Below are 21,278 nucleotides of genomic sequence, written 5' to 3' on the forward strand. Positions count from 1 at the left end.
AAGAAATGTAATTGTATCATATCATTCATACATTCATATTCAATTATTATTGTTTTAATTTATCATGCAACCATAGAAGTGAAATGACAAAATATTTTGTTTTTATCTCCAGAATCCTAAGGAACCAATGAAAGATGAACTTTCAATTTATCTTGCCATGTAAAAGTTTTAATATAAATCTTTATAATTGAGTATAGCTATTAACACCATAAAATCAAAAGGTTTTATGGCATACAACATTCCAATTGATAAATAACGTAAAATGTAAAGTATCTACATTAAGATTTTTTTTTATAAAGTTGTTGATTAGAATAATTACCAATTAATTTTGAAATCCACAGCTCGTTTAGATTTATTTGCTTAAATAAGATATTTGTTAGTTGTAACAAACAAGAATTTTTCTGATTAGGAATAAATGTGCAAGTATATCAGTTCATAGATAAATGTATAATTTTTATACTTTTATCGCAAAATTTATTTTAATTTTTTTAATTTTATAATATAATAAAAATTGTACACACCATTTGTTAAAAGTTTACAAGCAATAAAAAAAAAAATCATGAGTATTCTTAAAAATAATTTATAAAAATTCATATTTAAAACATAAAATGATCATTATTATATCTGGAAAAAATGATGATTAAATGCTAGTTAAGACTAAATGTTAAATTAGATTAATGACAATACAATAAATCAGGGGTCTTACACCCGCAATCCACCTCTTTGTTATTTGTGGTATGTGAACACATTTTAAGCATATCATATAGCATTGTTAATCATTTAATACATGTTTTTATTATGAATTTGGTCCATAAGATTTCTTTAAAACAATAGGTGGTCCACAGCCTAGAAAAGTTGAAGACCTTTACTTTAGAACAGTGGTTGGCAACCGGCGGCCCGCGAACCGCATCCGGCCCGCTTTAAATTCTACTACAACAAAGTTTAATTGAATATTAAAAATTTTTATTTTTGTCTGGCCCGCGAACTTATTAATTTATGAATGTGGCCCGAGAGTCCAAAAAGGTTGCCAATCACTGCTATAGAACATAACTTATTATTAGAAGGAATTACTCAAATGCAACATTTTTTTTTAAATTTCAAAGCTGTTTTACTACATTCAATTAAAATGTAAAATTTTTGTGAGCAATGTTATTCTGATAAAAAAGTAAGATTTAAATTGTACATGTTTTTGCACATAAGAGAAAATCATAATTATTGGACAGACGAGACGTCTGAAAAAATGTATTAATTTTCATAACCCAAATATCAATTTCAGGTTCAGACATTCAATGAAATGAATGGATAAAATAATATTTAAGGTTTTCCATTGCTACAGGTCAATACAAATATTTTTAGAAATATAAACATTGTTTTGTTTTAATTATTTCTATGTAGAATCAGCGTGTAATACACATTACAGAAAGATATCAATAATCCGTATCGACTATTTTAAATGTATGTATGTAATTTTGGACTGTTAAGAGGACGTTACCCGCATGTGTTGTTCCTGTCTTACTAATGTAGATCACAGCAAATTCGCATTCAGCAGAACAGATTTTGTGATGATAGCTTTGATATTAGAGTAAATTTACCTATTATAAAATTTAAAGGTAAGAATAATATCTAGAAAATGCCATATGCTTTTATTGATATTATCATTTTAAAGTGAAATATAAATACTTTAAAGTTAAAATATTATACATAGCTATAATTCATTTTAAAATGATAATATCAATAAAAGCATATGACATTTTCTAGATAATATTCTTACCTTTAAATTTTATAATAGGTAAATTTACTCTAATATTAAAGCTAACATCACAAAATGTATTCTGCTGAACGAAAATTTGCTATAATCTACATTACTACATTAGTAAAACAGAGACAACACATGCGGGTATAACATCCTCTTAATACGATTGGTTATTTTATTAATGAGTAATTTTTAAAAATAAATTTGCTCCGATTACATATTATATAAAATGCAAATAAAAAACTTCACACATAAATTATACATAATAATTATTTTGTACATGATTTATTAATGTCTATATGATTTTATTTTTCAAAAAACATATCCTTTAAAAAAAAAACATTTGCAACAATAAATTTAATACAAATGCATAGGTATTACAATGATAACATAAAAATTAACACTTAGTCAAATGATGAACAACAAATTGTAGTTCTTTCTTTTAATTTTTGGTTCAATTAATAGGAATCAAAATACATGTGATGCGTTAATATTGTATTAAAAAAATTGTTTGAGTAAAAAATTGTACTTAAATTTTAATTTGTAAGATTAATTATTACATAATGTGATTTAAAATCACTTGAAAGAAATAACTTATTAAATTTTTAAAAATAGTTTTTCTGTTAATGAAAAGATTGTAAGTTTTCCATTTATGATTCAAAACTAAATTTAATTCTTAACATTAATATTTTTATATCTAAACTGCACGGTTGTTTCAAATTGAATAAACTTGAATAATAATAATTAATATCTTAAAAACGCACAACATACATTTTAAAATTAATACTTGGTAAGTATTATCTTAAGCTATTTGTTTATATTAGTATATAATATATTTGTTTCAAACCAATTATAGAATAAATAAAAAATAATATTTAACTATAAAAATTAAACATAAAAACAAATGATAAAAATAATTATCTAATTTTCATAAAATTATAAATGTCATTAGCACAAATAACATCAAGTATAAGATAATAGTGTATTACAGAGGTTTTCAATCTTTTTTGTTTCCTGGTTTTTTCATTTTTTAAAGCAATTTAAATGCCTCCAATATAAATAATGATAATAATAAAATAAACAATTAAACACTCTCTACTGCAGATAAAGCTTCCTTGATAATAACCTATGATGCCCCCTGGGAGCCAATATAGGTTTGAACACTCTAGATGTAGTATAATAAATTAAAGAATAATTTAAGTTTAAAAATAAAGTAATAATTGTAATAGTTTTGTTTTACTTAAAAAGATAAAATATAAAATGTATAAATAGTGTATAACTTATGATTACAAATACTAAGAATTACATTTTGGAAAATAATTATATTTAAATAAGTAGTAAGTAGAGGTATATATTTTTTAATTCAGAATCATTAATTACCTTGAACCAAGCTTACCAATCATCAGTGGTATCAGTCATCAAGGCATGCGAGTTTGTTGACCTGTGTACGTTTAGTCCAAAGAAGATGGTTTATTAGGACTTTGTCTAGGAGATGGACGTTGAGTAACGTTGGTATTGGACGATCGATTATTTGTTTGTGGAGATAAGCGCTGTTGCTTTTGAACATTCCCTTTGGTTAAATTTGTATTAGACCGTATCTGTTGTAATGACTGCTGCTGTTGGACATTTGTTCCAGCTACACTGGCATTACTTCCCACACTCTGTTGCTGTTGCTCTTGCTGCACAATGCTATTCTGAAGTAATTGAGAGCTTATCCCAGAACGTGTAACTTGCATTAGATTTGAAGTTTGCTGCTTATGAATACTTGTGCTAGTTGTTTGTAGATACTGTTGGACTAACGTATTGGTTTCTCGCTGATCATCTATATGCAGTTGTTCTTTAACTGTAGTTGTTTTTATTTGCATGTGTTGAATACTTGTATGCATTGTTAAACTACTATTACCAAAGTTATGTTGTTTTGCTGTTGTTATTTTTGACTTAGATGTTCCTGGAGTTTTATTTATTTTATGTGATTTACTCGTACTCGGTAACTGATCATTTGTTGAATGGATGTTAGTAGAGTTTTGACTGGTTGTCCGAACAATTGGTTGAATTGGCAATAGGTAAGCATTTTGAAGATTATTAGTTATAGCTACTGCTGGTACTAATCGTATATTTTCTGATAGATATTCGGGGCGTAATTTAGATATTTCATCAGCAGATAAATTAAATGGTGCAGATCTTAAATTCATGTTCAAAAAACTTGATGGATTTGATTTTTTAAATTGATCATTAGTATTCAATTGATATTCATAATTATAAGGAGGATTCGATACAGCCGAACTCAGTCCACGTAAAGGTTTCATTGAATTGCCATCGTTATCAATAATATGTTGCGGGAAAAATAGTTTAGATAAAGGTGAAGATTCTCTATGTGATTTTTGTTCATTTTTCATTTGTGAAGATTTCTCTTTGTTTCTCTTAGGTATTGGTTTAAGACCACCTGATTTATCAGGAATGCCTATTGTATATACTGTATTGTCAAACATTTGTAAAGACATAAGACGATCAAATGTAGTTTCAAATCCTTTTACTTTACAGAAAGAATCTACATAATTCCTAATAAGAAAAAAAAAATAATAATAAATAATGGAAATAAATATTATATATCATCAATATATTTTATATATTTTACTTACAGTGTAGTGTCACATTTTAAGACGATACCATTAGTTAATGAAGCCAATAATATATCTTTGGTTAACCATGCCAGATCCGAAAATAACATGTTGCCGATTCTAATCTTCCATACCAATTCACTAGATGGTATATCCCATACAATTATTTCCCCGCAACCAGCTGAAAATAAATATTTTTATATGTTACAAGCTAATTTATAAAAATAAAATATGAAATATTGTTGGGTAAATCAGGGCGAGGCATTTTTTTCTGACTTAAATTGAAAATACATATATAATATTAATACATAAAATAATATATTTATAATGGTTACTAAAATAATAAATAATAAACTAAATTTTTTCTATAAAAAAAAAAATTGGTTTTTACCTAAGAAGTAATATTAGGTATATGGATTTATGGGTTTCATAAAAACACTATAAATAATTTTGCATTTTGAAATACTATTTCATAGGATTTGTAACACTAGGTTAATATTATATACATTTACAAACTAGTGCCTTACTTAAACTAACCAACCTTCCTTTACAAAATAAAATATTACTTACAAGCAGATGCTAGATAATTAGGATTTTGAGCATTAAATTCTAAACCGGTGATATAATCAGAGTGTCCCATTAAAAGTCTATGACATTCTCCAGTTGTAAGTTCAAATACTCTAACAGTTTTATCTGATGAACCAGTAGCTAAGAGCACTTGATTTGGATGAAATTTTAGAACCTGAAACATAATTTGTAAAAAATATTCATTAATTATCAATTATTAAAATATTATTTTCATATTATAATCTTACCAAAATATCATCGAGATGACCCATAAAAATTCTTAATGGCCGTTTATAGTTCAAAAACCATAAACAGCTAGCGCCCTCGCAAGATCCTGTGGCAACTTGTAAGCTATATGGACAAGCAGCAATACACCATGTTCTGTGTTCATGTTCACTAAAAAATCATGCAAATAATTCAAGTTCTTTTAGTAAACACAAATTTGAAATTCTCCAGTTGTTAACAAGGAGCTATATTATTAAGTTTTACTAGGTAAAAATGTTAATCCTAATTATATAATATTTTTAATTTTATTTTGATTAATATTATTGTATTGATAATTTTATTATGATTATTACAAAATTAAGTTATTTTATCCACTAAAATACTTAAAACTACAGTAACTCACTTGTATACTTCTAAACAACGTTTTGATACCATATCCCAAGCTCTGTAAGTTTTATCATTGGATGCACTGAGAAGGATTTTAGCTGATGGTAATTCAGCTAAATCAAATATAGGTCCACCATGTCCACGTAATACAAAGGCTGTACTTTTGTCCAAACTTTAAAATACATTGATAGTTAAATTATTTGTGTATTTAAAGACAGGTTAAAATATGGTAGAAGTATTTACTATTCCATCAAATTGTTTCCTTGTATTGATGATGTAAAATTGCTGGGATTTATATTTCCAATGGTATGTAGAATATCAGGAGTTTTTTCCGGTACAGATTGTTGAGTAGATCTCTCCCATAAATAAATTAAAGAATCTAATGAACCAGCAGCAACCAACTTTAGATCAGAAGTCAAAATAGAACACGATAATCTAAAAGCAATAACAATCAATAATTTTTTTTTTTTTAAAGAAACAATACTAAATTTATCACTTATTTCTATACTTTATTAAAATTAAAAAACTTAATAAATTAAGATATACTTAAAAAAATTATATTTTAATATATAATTGTTGTTTATATGTTTCGCAAAATATAGGGTATTTTCAATTATATTAAAATTATTTTTAATATTTTAAGATTTAATAAATCATTCTTAAATACATACTTGCTACAATTTTTCAAGACTATTTGTTTAGTAGTACGTAGAAACCAATCTTCATCAAGGTTTTTCAAATCAATTTTAGTAATGTTTATGTGTTTCAAACGACGTGAAGTTTCCTTAAATACACAAAACAAATCATTTTTAAACAGTTATATAAATTTAAAACAAATAAAAAAGTAATAAAAATTGATAATTACATAACGTAAATGTTGAGCTGACTTTTTGTCATGTCTAACAAATTTATGCATCATAATTTCTTCATCATAAGATGAATTCAATGAACTGGAATCCTCCAAAAAATCCTTAAAAATATAAACATTTAGCTCATCTAAAGAAATAAGGATATTATTTATACTCTTACTTCAGATGAACTTCCACTCAGATTACTATTATTATCAGAGTGTTTATATTTTCTTCTGTTTTTTGATTTTTGATTTTCATTGTTACTGCTTGAAATTTCGTCATCACTTGAGACCTTCACAAAAATGCAAAACATTCAAATTGTTTTAATATCTTATTTATTATAATAATTTTAGTGTAAACTCATATTAAGCATTTTTGATTTTTTAATTTATTAATAAATATTTATGAAACAAATTGTTATTTAGTTTTTAAATGGAATTTTAAATTTGTTCTTACTTCAGGCGAGCTTCCAGATAAATTACTATCATCTGTATAATTGTCAAATTTTTTATTGCCTCTTAATTTTTGTTTCTTTTGTGGTTTTTTAAAATTCTTTTCATCACTTGATATCTTTAAACATACATAATATAAAATTATTATTAATATTATACTAATGAGTTTTCTGGTAATATTATATTAAACATTTAAGATATTTTTAAAACAATGTATGTAAATAAAAATGAAATGCTGTTCATTGGTAAGCGCTTAACTAAAACAGATGGATCGATTGGGCCCATTTTTTTTTTTTTATGTTTGTTGTTCGTAATAGCTCGAATAAGGTTTTTTCTAACAGAAAAATTGGAAAATTGAAAAATTCGGAAAAAACTAAAAGTACATTTCCAATAAGATTTTTGTATGAATTCACAACCAAATGTGTAGTATAACATTTACCTGGTCAGCTATATCATTAAATACATTCAACATTGTACACATTATAAGAATTAGAGTTTTAAAATTTCCAATCTTGTAGTAGATTGAAAATATGTTAATATTTTTTGTTTTATTAGTAAATCATGTTGAAATGGGAAATATTTTATTCTTACTTCAGATGTATGATTATCATCATCACTGGTAAATTTGCTTTTGCTTCTTTTATTTTGCTGTTTTTGCTTTTGTTCACCATCGTTTGATATCTTCAAAAATGTATACAAGTAAAATTATTGTTTAAATTTCTCACTTATTACTAGTCTGGATATAGATAAAGTATTTTTACATTTTTAAAATAGATATTTATCATGTATTATAATTCTAGAAATTTAAAAGTGTTTTTTAAATAAGCAATAATAAAATCTTATAAATAAAAGTAAGATTATATAACTCTTACATCAGACAAGCCACTCATATTCATATTATCGTCACTGGAAGATTTGCTTTTGCCACTTTTTTTTTGTCGTTTAAAGTTTTTTTCTTCATTGTCGGATACCTTTAAAAATTTAGACCATTATATTGGGCAATGCTTTTATTGAACAAACAACACTCATTATTTAAAAATCTATAACGTTTTTGAAATAATTAATGTTGTTGGATAAAAGAATTACCCTGTATTATTGAGTTTCATTTTTCACTCATTTCTATACTTAATTCAAGTTAAGAAATAAGCTTAGTAGCCGATTTACGCATTGGTGTGTATCATTACATAGAAGGTTTATAGATAGGGTTTTGTTGAATTAATGCCACTAAATACCATTTTTAACTTGAATTAAGTATAGTTAGGTATAGATTAAAATTAAAATAATTTTTTTAAATAATATTTATCTTATTGTAAATAACAACATGAAAAAGATTTTTTAATAGACATTTTATAGCTTATAAAATAAAATCATTTTTATCTTACTTCAGATAAGCTTTCACTCATTTGCATGTTACTATCATCACTTGTAAATTTGCTTCTACTACTTTTCTTTTGTCTTTTATACTTTTTTTCTTCATTATCAGATACCTTCAAAAATATACATAACGTTAAATTATTACTTTTCATCTCCCATTTATTGCTAGTCTGGCTCAAAATTTTACATATTTCATGTTTTTTAACTAAATATTAAATAAAATGCAATAAATATACTATCCACTAATGTGGAGTCTAGGTTTAGATATTTTTAGTTACCATATTTTCAAAACAAATAGATAAACATATATTAAGGTTATATTATTTATAATCTTTTATTAATAATTCTATTATAATCATATAAATAATAAAATAATATGCTACAATACAAAAAAAAAAATGTATTTTATAGAAAAACTTATGAAGTTATGAAGTTATTAATGATTATTGATTAGGTAATTATACATTTAAATAAATAGTTTGTATTCAGTTAATGTATACAATTATAAAATACAAGTAAGTTATGTGCAATTTTCAATATACTGTTTACTATATAAATTAAAATATAAATATTATTATCACCGTTTTTCTTATCACAAAATAAAATTAAATGAAACTATTATTTTTTAAATAATTATTTTATTTAAAAAAATAAAAAAAATAAATTTTTAATATAGTATAAAATTTAATTTATTGTTATACCAATAAATAAGACAGTAAAGCAATTACTATTATTAACATTATTATTATAAATTGGTCTTGTTGATTAATTATTAGTTTGTGTCAACCTAAGGTTCAATGTAAAAAATGTCTACAAAATATTTATAGTAAAAACAAGTTATGTTTTGACTGTTTAAAGTAGTATACAACAAAAAGTACAATAGTGATATTATAGGGCCACCATACTTTCTGTGAACCAAACTATAGATTAGGTTATTATATTAACAAATTATACATTCAATATATTAACAAAACTGCAACTGTTAGTTCACATTAAAATAAATAGACAGTATGATGAATAATTAATCAAAGTTATAACTTTTGTATTAATTAAATAATTAACAATACTGTTGATTTTGTAAAAATTTCTCGTCACCCGTAATCTTTAAGTAAAAACTTACCAACTATAAAACTTTAATGTTTGAAAATTAAATTGTAAATATTTTTTTAAACACATTCTTTACTTTTTATTCAAACAAAAAATAACTAGGTATTTGAGTTGTATTAATATTATTTAATACTACAATAGGTATTTAATTAATGACAATAACATATAAATATCTACATGGAATTTAAAGTAAAAGTTTATAGTTGTTGATTAAATCTTATAAAATAGGGATGGAAGATAATTGTAATCTTACTTCAGATGATTTTTCACATAAACGACTATTTTCATCACTAGTAGATTTACTTCTGTCACTTGATTTAATTTTCTTCCGCAATTGTTCCTCATCATTTGATATCTTCCAAAAATATAAATAAAATTAATTTTGAATATAATATCCTATTTATCAATATTAATAGAGTAGATAAAATATTTTTTTTAATATATATGTTTAACAAGGTTAAGAAAAGTTGTATTGTATTATTGAAAAAAAAGTCATAAAATAATGTAATTAATTTTATTCTTACTTCATTCGATTTTTTTTTGCCTCTTGATTTATGTTTTTTTCGGAGATTACGAGACTTTTTCCCATCATTTGATATCTTAAAAATAAATAAACATATTTAAAGTGTTTATAATTTTCCATTTACTAGTTATTGGAAAGATTAGTTTAAAAAATAAATATTTCATCGATACTTAAGAAGTATTTTAAGTCATAAAATAAATTTTAATACTACAGTATACCTATTTATTTGATAAGATAATTTTCCTTATAAAAATGTCATTAATTTTTAACAAAATAAGAATAAATTAACAACACTTTTGATACAAGTATATATTATGTAAATAAAGACATCATAAATATTTTTACCATTAGATAATATTTTAAATTGAGTTTTGAATTCCTTCTATTTTCTTTGTTTTATTCCCCCATTTATTAAAGTATAATTATTCATAATTCATATTTTTTTTTTTTTAATTTATTAATTTTAATTGAAAACAAAAATATTACTTTTTATTTAAGTTTTGTTAAAATAAATGCTAGTGTAATATCAATAGTATATTGTATTATCAAAAATGTGAAAAAAGAAGAGATTTTCATATATATTTTATAGTTAACTTATAAGAAATTATATTGTTAACATTATTAGTGAATATATAAAGTAATCATTTAATTTAAGTTAATAAAAACTGAAAAATGTCAAAAATAATCTCTAAACAATGAATTAAGTTATAGATTCTGAGCGAAGCAATAAATATATTGATTTTACAATGTGTGTTTTTTTTTTATGTGTCTGTCGTCTGTGAACATGATAAATAAACGATAAAATAATTAAATTTTCACTTTTAGGTGGTTTTGGATTGGATCTAGTTAGTATTCTTGAGAGGTTAAAATTAAAAATGCGGTGCATCTTTTATAATACAGTAAAATAAATAAAAAAATTAAGAAAAAGCTAGATGTTTTACACAAATCCGATAAGTATTGTTATTAAAATAATTATTTGATAACCGTGGTCACCAAAATTTAGACAGTCTTCACTCAAAATTGTTTTTTATCGTATATAACTGAATTCAAATTTAACAAAATTCATTTAAGTGATTTATTCAATGACTAGTTCCTAACCTCGACACCTAATGCACAACGGTGATTTCCATTTGCCTACCTTATTATTATTTTAACATAATAATAATTCAAAATTATTACAATAATTGTCGAAATTGAACAAAATAAATAAAAATACTTTTTGTCAAAAGCAAAAATAAATTCAAAACCCAAACATTTCTAGCTATGCCAAAAATCAACTGATAACCACATCTGATTAAATTTTAATATTCATCTATAATGAAGAGTTTTGTTGTTTGCCAACAAGACTGTTTAAATCTTCTAATAATTAAAAATTCTACATTTACAATAATAAAGGGTAACAAATAATAAACTGCTTAAGTGAATTATGATAGTTAAACATTTCTTATATTTTAAAGTAAAGGTAATTATGTGATAAAATTAAATAACTATAAAATAATAATACAATTACTTGTTCTTCGCTTGATTTCTCCAACATAGGATTTTTGGAATCATTAGGTTCTTTCTTCTCATTACTAACAATCTTTTCAAAATAAGATAAAAATATATATATTAAAATATAACACTGCATACAACATCAGGAATATGTTGCTATATCAAGATTATAATATATTATGTAAAACTGGTTTATTATTGCTGAACTAAGTTGTCATGATTGAATTAACCATTACATTTTTAATGATTTAAAATTTTAAAACTTGAAATTATATATATATATGATTCATGTGTTTTTATTATTTTTTCACTTATTTATATTATATTGTATATTTTTTAGTTTATTCTACCTATAACATTTTTAAAGTTAGCATATTATTATCAAAGTACCTTAAGAGGACGTTGTACCCTCATGTGTTGTCTCTGTCTTACACACATGTGACATAGCAAATTTTCGTCCACTATTTTCAATATTGTGCTGTTAGTTTTGATATTAGAGTAAACTAACCTATTATAAAATTTAAAGGTAAGATAATTATTCAATGCCCCACATAGCCTTTTATTTATATTATTATTTTTAAGTAAGTTATAAATGTTATGATCATTTTAAAATGTACAGTTTCAAAAAGATCATAACTTACTTAAAAATAATAATATCAATAAAATACTACGTGGGGCCCTGGATAATTATATTACTTTTAAATTTTATAATAGGTCAGTTTAATCTAATATCAAAACTAATAGCACAATATTAAAAATAGTGAACAAAATTTTGCTATGTTGCACATGTATAAGACGGAGACAACACATGCGGGTTCTACGTCCTCTTAAGCATCTAATAACGGGTAAATACATTTTAGAAAATAATATCGTTCTAATAAAAATCGCTTTTAACAAACAAATAAATTTTATATAATCTAACATAATTATTTAAACGTTATGTATTAATGCTAATGTAACATTCTGTACGTTTGAATTTGTTTAAATAAATGTTCTTATGACATTGAAAATAAAAATATTTATGTAAGCAATTTTAAATCCTGAATAATGTTTATAAGATATTAATGGTAATAACTCAAGGCAAAAATCAAAAAAAAAATCAATAATAATAATTAATTATTCATCATAAATTCATTATACATTATATTTCTTTTATGAATTACATTTTTAAGCCAATACTATTATATAGGTTAAAAAAATCAGCTCATCATGACAACTGAATTATAGATTAAAATGGTCAATAAATTAACAATACTAGTGCAAACTTCAATTTTAAAAAATTTCAAATTAAATGAATAAATATAAGTTATAATTACAACGCTTAATTTGTTAGACTTTCTTGAGATCCGTAATATTATTCTTTCTTCTTCAACTTCTTTCTGGTTAGATGAACTTTGTCCTTCTCTAGATGACTTTTCAGTCAACATTTTAATGATTAATTTTAATACATTTTATAGAAATTTAATACTGGAAATAAATTATAATTTTGATTTACTTCTTCGGACAATTTTGAATTTTCTTGATGACTTGTTGATTTATTTTGTGAACTGGTATCATCATACTTTTCTCCGCAAAATTTCTATTCATTTTTAATTTAGAAAAATTGTATGAAATATTTGTTAAACAATTTTTAGGTATGAATTATAAGTTCACTACTTTATCAATTACCTTGAGTCTTCTTGATTCTCGTTCATATGATGAAGTATTGTCTCTGTTACGTCTCATATGTTTTCTTTTGAAATTTTTCTTATTACAATTCAAAATAATATATATATATTATTATTATATAACTTAATTTAAAATCAATTATATTAAAAAAAAAAAAATAATAATAATAAATAATAAATGGGTATTATTGTTAAAAATATAATAAAATAAAACTCAAATTAAAAATTAAAACTATATTACAATACACAAAACTAATATTTATTTATACAAATTCATTATTGTTTTTAACTTATTATAATATAGTAGTTTTTCAAAATATTTTATGACATAAAAATTTAAAAAATTCCCAAACTAAAAATGTATTTTAAAATTTAAAGTAGATCCCCTGGATATTAATTAAAAATGTTGATAAAATTTCCTAAGCCATCCTAAAACACCGAATAATGTTTTACACAAAAATATTAAAAATCCACATATTATTTAAATTCCCAATTCATGATCAAAATCAAGGTAAATAAAGAAAATATTTTGCATAATTATGGATGGGAGAGGGGGTTAATATTTTTTTTTACTGCTTATAAAAATCTAAAACCCTAAAAAAATGCAGTTTTACTTTTCAAGAGTCAGAAGTTTAAATGAAATACTCACTTTTTTTTTATGTGACAAAAATAAAAATTAAAGAATTAATTATATAAACTAGAGAGTCGTTTAAAACATAAATTGAATATATTATCATATTTTTTGTAAATTATAGATTTAGAATTATTAATTTTATTATAATGCCATTATATTTCCACCATAATACACCTATTCAAGGAGATTTATAGATTGTGTTTAAGTCTAAACTATATTATTTTGAAAATATTTATCATAGTAAACATATAATAATATATGATTTTAATTTTAAAAATAATTTTTATTATCAAAAACTCATAACAAAATAATATTTTTAAATATAAGAAATAAAATTACAAAATATGGTATTAAAATGTATAAAAATAATATTAAAGCATACCTTCTTTGATCGTCTAGATCTTGGTTCTACGCAATGATCCTCCAATGAAGACTGTTCAGAATTTTCAGTAGACTGTTTACAAATAATCAATAAATTCTATGTCAGTATTTGAAAATGCATCATTTTTAAAATAATATTTACTTCATCTAGTTCTGAATTTGTTAAATTGTTTTGTGGATCTTCAACATCTTTGTTAGCAAACTAAATGTATTGAGTATTTAAAATAAAATACAAACATTTTACTATAGTTTTGATGTGTATAAAATTAAGGCTTTGAGGTAATGAAATTACTTTTCTAGAATTGGATCCTTGATGACTGGAGCTAGAGGTTTGATGTCCAACAAAATCTTTACTTGTAGAAGGGCGTTGATTATTGTAAAACTTGATTTTTATTCATTAACAAAAATGAAATAAAAAAATATTAATCATAAAAATAATATTAGGCGGCAAGGGAAGTAATTCATATTATAATTAAAAGGTTAAATTAATATTGATCATTTATTTTCAATCCAATTCTCAAAAGAGCATTACATGAATACTTGTATTAATTTTTTAAATCATAAAAAATAAATGCAATAAAAAAAAAAAAAAAAATTAAGTTGAATTTATTAAATACTTAAAGGATTCTAATAATTGATAGTTAAATATAAATTAGTAAACATATATTTATATTTTTGTTTAATCAACAAAATTAAACTAAAATAAAAAAAACCTATTTGATAAAAATAGCATGGTAAATAATATTATCTAAGAATCGTTTTCTAATACTTATTGAATTTAAATAAATTTAATTTGTTTTTAATTGTAGCAAGATCAAAATAAGTGAAGACTATATTTTTAATTAATTATTTAAATATTTGTGTACATTAAAAATAATGTATATATGTTGTTTTTTATAATAAAAAGTTGCTGAATATACATTCACGTTTATTGGTGATTAATATCTTCAAATAACTAATTTGAAAAATAAAATGTGTAGTCCATAAGATTATCAACAGAACATCTTAAACTATGCTAAAAATAAGATTGTATCCTAAAATTATATTTTTGAAAATGAACATTTTTATCATCAAATTATTAAATGATTAAACTATTATTTTTAAATATATGTTTATATCTATTTCATTGTATTCATATAATTTTATGTAAACATAATTTACATACAAAATAAAAAACATAACAAAAAAAAAATTAAACTTGTAGAATAACTTGTTAATCTGATAATTTAGAAACCATAATTAGATTTGAAATTATAAGTAAATTTTATTTTAAATAATAATTAATAATTTAAAAATGATTGGTAAAAGTATTTTTTTTTTTTTTAATGAATAGATATACATTTTTATTTAAATAATTGAATCACTATTTATCTTTAAAATCAGCACTTCTTACAATCCAATAACTAAATCATTAAAGTCAAATGCAAACATTTCTAATAGTATAATGTATATTATTGTGCTTAGTACAATTAGTATGCATAAATATTTAATTTTAATGAATAAAAACTGAAAACTAAAATATTAATTTGTCGATAAAAAATAATAAAAATAATTTAATAATGAATAAGAAAAAAAAATGTGTTAATAAAAATTTATGAATTATTAATTGAATCAAAATAAGTAAATATTAAAAAAAAAGTGTATAATTATATCATATATATGATATTATACAATGTATGTAAGTTTATAATACTATATTAATAATAAATTACAGTAAATCAATTAATAAAATTGATAACAAATTACCTTTATGACAAAATTAGCTTAATTTACATTTTTGATAAATATTTAAATATTAAGTTGAAATAAAAAAAATAATAATAATTGACTTTAAATTGAAATAAAAAAAAAAATAATAATTATTGACTAAAATAAAATAAAATAAAATTTAATTTAAATTTTTGACAATTAGTAACTGTTGGCTGACAACTATAAAATGCATAAACATTCAAGATAATGCACCCTCTGTAATATGTTGCTTAGTTTGATAATTGCATACTCCATTAACCATTATACATAACACATAAGTAACATATTTGAACAACTAAATGTAGTAAAATAAAGTTGAATATATGCACTTTATAAACAATTGTTAAAAAACCATTGTTTTTTATCCAAGAAATTTCTAATTATACTTCAGTAAAATATTAATAATATACATTAAAATTGTTTTTAGTTTTATTCCAAAAAATAATTTTAACATTAATATAAAAGAAATTTTAAATTATAATCTGGAAAAATAAATAAAATAATAATAATAATAATAACAAAAATATATTGAATATTTTCTAATATAATAAACAAAATTAGTCCTGATATTTAGGATTTGATTTGCTATTCTTGCTTAGAATATAATCAAAACATGTATTTTTCAGCTTATTAGTACAATAATAATGTATGGAAAATTATATTAAGTATACTTACATCATTTTCAGAATTATTGACTTTTCGATTGTTGTTCTTATTTTGAGCTGAATTCAGTGTCTAAAAAAAATTAATAGAATATAGAAATAATAATATAATAAATATGTTTATAGTTTAGGTTAGGAATATATGCTTTTTATAAGCCCTTCAAAAAAAGTTACAAATTGAAATAAATTGCAACAATCACATTTTATATTCTTTATAAATAATAAACTTACTTTTTTACATAATACAGGTTTATTGACAACAACATTATTATTTTGTTTCGGAGCATTTGCTTTGTCTAGATTATTTACTCGTACTAGATTATTTGCATAATAATCATCAAATATTATTCTTGGATCTTCATAAGCAGTATAGTTAATATCAAACCATTCTTGAAACACCTTTAATTAATAAATTAATTAACTATTCAAATAGAAAAATAGTATGCAGTTTAAGATATTACAATAAGTAGAAAAGTTGAACTTTGTATACTCTAATACAATGTTAAGAAGGATGTTACACCCGCATGTGTTGTCTCTGTCTTACTAATATACATCATAGCAAATTTACGTTCAGCAGAATACATTTAATGTTTTTAGCTTTCATATTAGTCAATTTACCTATTATAAAAAACTTAAAGGTGAGAATATTATCTCGGACATCGCATATGCTTTTATTGATATTATTGTTTTAAAGAATGTTATGAACATTTTAAAGCTGTAAAATTGTACATAGTTAAAATTCACTTTAAAATGATAATATCAATAAAATCATATGTCCTAGATAATAATCTTACCTTAAAATTTTATAATAGGTAAATCAACTTAAAAAGAATTAAAGCTAATGACATTAAATGTGTTCTGCTGAACGTAATTTTGTTATGATGTACGTTAGTAAGACAGAGACGATCATGTGACAACACAAGAGGGTATAAAATTCTCTAAATATTAATAGTGCAATGTATATAATTAGAAATTATATTTATGTTTTCAATCTTATATAATTCAAAGTGCAAAAAATGTTTTTCTTGCAGAAATAAATAAATTGAAATATAATTAAAACACATATAATATATTATAATATACAATGTAGATATTTATTTAAATTTTACTGATTTTTACGTTTTTTAAAGTTGACCAAATTGAATTTTAGTTAAACCTAATTCTGCATTATAAATATTTATAGGCAACATATTCTACAGTAAGTAAACTGAATAAATATGTGCACGTGTTCAAGTATAAGTCAACTTTAGAAGACATGGTAACAGAACAAGTAATGTATTATGGTTTGTTCTCTTTATTAATTATTTTACAATATTACAAGTCATGATTCAATTTTGGAATTTATCAACTTATTCCATATTTGGATATACCAAATATAATTCAATCTGTGAATTATTCTATTATTCTATAGATCATTAGCAATTTGAATAACTATATGTTATAGTTTGTTTAGTTATAAACTTAAAAGCATAGCTTGTTTAAAATTACACTAAATGTGTATTGATTTAAAATATAAATGTATAACATAGCAAATACAGAACCAGTTAGTTAAAATGAATAAATCTATTATCAGATTTAATGATAAAAATATAATCTGTTTTTTTGTAGGATTTTAGAAAAATGTTATTTAAAAGTAATTGTGAGCTTTATTAAATTTTAATGCTTTACATTACATCTCAGCTTTAAAATTAAAACCAATGAGACAATGCAAATACATTTAGCTTGACACATGATAACTTAACAATTAAAAATTCACTCTAATATTAAAACTACATGAGTTCAATTAGAAATTAATTTGTTATATTAATTTATTTTAAAGACAATAATATGGATGTATTCTTAAAAAATACTTTTTTATTACAATGCATAGTATACAACAATAACTGATTTTTTTACCATGTCTTCATAATGATTAACATATTTTTATTGTACTATAATATACAAACCACTTTGAGCATGAAATGAGGATGAAAAAAATCATAAAGATTGCTTATAAACATAGGAGAGACACCGTATACAAATTTATTTCGCCTGAAATAATAAATTTAATATTATTAATAATAATGTAAACAATTAAATTATTATAAACAACAAACCAATTACCTGAAATATGCAAGTCGAGGTGATAAATCTAAGACATTTGTAACAGTTTTCAATTCCTGTAGATAAACAACTCCTCTAGGACTTGTAAACAAATATTCAAATTTTTTCAATAATGCCTGTAAACGGTTATGATTTCGTGGAACATATAGATTCAAATAAAGATGACAGAACAATGGTAGACGTAGATCTCTGATAAATTCTCTATCAACAGCAAACTCCCTCACGCGAGAGAACCATATTTCAAACCTAAGCAAATATTTAATTAATAAATTTGTTTATTCACTGTAATATTAATATAATGTTTCATTTACGAATCAAATTCTTGTTCAGCTTGCATTATATTATTCTTATCAAACATTTGATCGAGCCCCAATGATCTAAAATTGTTTTCAACAAACTTCAAATTCACATATTCGATAACAGCTTTGCTATCTTGGGGTGGAGTAAATGTATCTTCCTAAAAAAAAAAATTCATATTACATAAATAATGAAAAAATAAAACATTGAAGTATTTATTATTTAAATAAAAACCATGCACTTCCAACAAGGTCCATTAAATCATACCGGTATAAATAATCAGTTTGATTTAAGGTTTAATTCTTATACCTATAAATATAATTTAATTTAAACTATGCCAATTGGCAAATTGTACCGTTTTATTGTATACAGAAATTCATACTAGATTATTGAAGAAAAAAAGTATTTATTCAAATAAAAATAAACAATAAATAACAATTTGTAAATATATTTACAAATTAAAATGATTACACTCAGTCGTTGGCAACTAAACGGTTTTGGTCGATTGATGTTGCCGGTTCGACCGGAAGAATAAACAGAAGTCTCCTACCGATAGAGCTACATAAACGCCAGAGCTAACTGAACCACGCACCTCCAAATAGATACACTAAATCAACGGTCGGCAACTGGCGGACTGCGGTCTGAATCCGGACCACAGTACGCAGAAAGCTGCATCATCAAAATATCTCAATAGGATTGTGTAATTAATTTATCATAAAGATTTGACAAAAACATTTTTTTGTCCGGGCCTCGTTTATTTATTATTTTAATCTTCCGGACTTCAATAGAAATCACTTGCCGACCCCTGCACTAAATTATACCTTTTCGATCGGTTTGATTTAAAATTTGGTCCCTAATTATTATTATATATTATACGCCTACTATCATAATTTAATCTAGGCGGATAGTGTCTGCTGGCATATCGTACAAATCGTCTCTATTATTATGGGCTGCGGTTGTGTTTTTAATAACGCTATGCCGCCGACCTGTTGATTATAAAAAATCGTAGTCTGGCGGCTGTGTAGCCAAAAAAAACCGGCACCACCGAGTCCGCAAACACGATAATATAATACTATGAAGGTAGGTACGCAGCAATCCGCGACGGAGACGGCGGAGAAGAACGGAGAAACGAAAATAATATCAATACGGCCGACAACCCACCACCACCCCTTCGACCCCCCACCCCCCGCCCACCATGCACGGTGCGCGCGGCGCAGGCACACTCACGATCAAGTTCCTCTGGAAAACGTACTGGCCCAGCGCGACGCTGAACGTGGACCCGGACCTCACGTATTCGTCGTCCGACGACATGTCGTAGTCCTCGAGCGTGCACTGCGGCCCGTCGACGTGTTGCTCGTGGCCGTCGGCTTCGGGGCCCGGCGACGCGGCCGGACTCGTGCCGACGCCCCGGGACGTGGACGGCTCGGCGTGCGGCAAGAAGACGGACGGCGCGGGGACGGCGGACGTCCGCGGGCTGTCTTCCGACATCGCGGCCGTAGTGACGGTCGTCGGGCGGCCGCCCGGCGTCTTGGCCAGGGCGAAATACATTGCGGCCCTAGGGCCCGGTCGACGGTTTTCGAGGACCGGACGGGCGTGTGGGGAATACGAGACGACGGTGCGCGCCGCAGCTGGAACGACCACCGCAGTGACGGCGACGACGACTGACTAAATAGAGTTGCACCGGAACGTACGGCGCCAACGACGACCGTACAATGTGCGAGCTTTGCGACGACTGACGCGGTGCCCGGACACTGTTGAGCGGCGGCGGCGGCGGCGACGGCGGACGGTGACAATCGCGGGTGGCGAGACGCGATCGATAGGAGACTCGCGCGCGCGCGTGCACGCGTTCTCAGTCTCGATTGTGTCGACGGCGGCGCCGGCCGGTAGGTGACGCGGGGACGGGTGTATCGATGTTGGCGTACACAGTCGATTGCGGCGAAGCAGTCGAAAAATCGACAAACGCGCGCGGCACACGAGTTAGATGATGATAACGACCATAGATAATGAAACATTACATACGTCTTATCGTTAACTACGTCGTGCAAAAGTGAAAACGGAATGATGTTCGTTCGGTTGGGAATCGCATTGTTCCGAGAACGGCTCAACCGATTTGACTGATTTTTGGGTTTTACTTATTCGAAATAGTCCTTATAAGTTATAAGGTTTTACGGAAAGAAAATTTGAAAAAAATTCCCCGGGAAATCATAAATACTTTTTGCACTCGAGCACTCTGTATACAAGTTTACGTATATCGTATATAGGTATTTGCCACGGGGATTGATACATTATGTTTGTTTGTTTAGGGAGGTGAATAAATACAATAAAGTCTTGCATGAAAATATGACTTAATTCGGTATTGTGAACATAAATTGTCATGAACCCAATTTTCTTATCTCCGTCCCTATATGTATATAGTGTTATACGTAGTAGGTAC

The 21,278-nt window shown here is 25.2% G+C and overlaps 1 protein-coding gene across 3 annotated transcripts; it reads right to left on the reverse strand.

Annotated features, from left to right (window-relative positions):
* Positions 1 to 428: 428 nt before the first annotated feature.
* On the reverse strand, positions 429 to 20,633 carry LOC132924402 (uncharacterized). 3 transcript variants are annotated; one of them, XM_060988691.1, is made up of 28 exons: positions 20,072 to 20,633; positions 18,859 to 19,004; positions 18,548 to 18,793; positions 18,391 to 18,475; positions 16,676 to 16,843; positions 16,458 to 16,517; positions 14,326 to 14,415; positions 14,176 to 14,235; positions 14,035 to 14,106; positions 13,020 to 13,097; positions 12,847 to 12,930; positions 12,668 to 12,763; positions 11,368 to 11,439; positions 9,859 to 9,933; positions 9,588 to 9,689; positions 8,236 to 8,340; positions 7,726 to 7,824; positions 7,445 to 7,534; positions 6,858 to 6,971; positions 6,580 to 6,693; positions 6,416 to 6,520; positions 6,222 to 6,334; positions 5,794 to 5,985; positions 5,567 to 5,722; positions 5,187 to 5,334; positions 4,942 to 5,113; positions 4,393 to 4,552; positions 429 to 4,312 (listed from the first exon to the last, which is right to left on the reverse strand). In XM_060988691.1, the coding sequence occupies exons 1-28, from the start codon at positions 20,390 to 20,392 to the stop codon at positions 3,205 to 3,207; spliced, it is 4,431 nt and encodes a 1,476-aa protein (XP_060844674.1). In that variant the 5' UTR covers positions 20,393 to 20,633; the 3' UTR covers positions 429 to 3,204. The 3 variants fall into 3 exon arrangements, with proteins under 3 accessions (XP_060844674.1, XP_060844676.1, XP_060844677.1); XM_060988693.1 differs by lacking the exons at positions 11,368 to 11,439; positions 12,668 to 12,763; positions 12,847 to 12,930; ... (2 more) ...; positions 14,176 to 14,235; positions 14,326 to 14,415 and having other exon boundaries at positions 20,072 to 20,632; XM_060988694.1 differs by lacking the exons at positions 9,588 to 9,689; positions 9,859 to 9,933; positions 11,368 to 11,439; ... (4 more) ...; positions 14,176 to 14,235; positions 14,326 to 14,415 and having other exon boundaries at positions 20,072 to 20,632.
* Positions 20,634 to 21,278: the final 645 nt, after the last annotated feature.

The sequence above is a fragment of the Rhopalosiphum padi genome, chromosome 3 (genome assembly GCF_020882245.1).
Source record: "Rhopalosiphum padi isolate XX-2018 chromosome 3, ASM2088224v1, whole genome shotgun sequence".
NCBI lineage: Eukaryota > Metazoa > Arthropoda > Insecta > Hemiptera > Aphididae > Rhopalosiphum > Rhopalosiphum padi.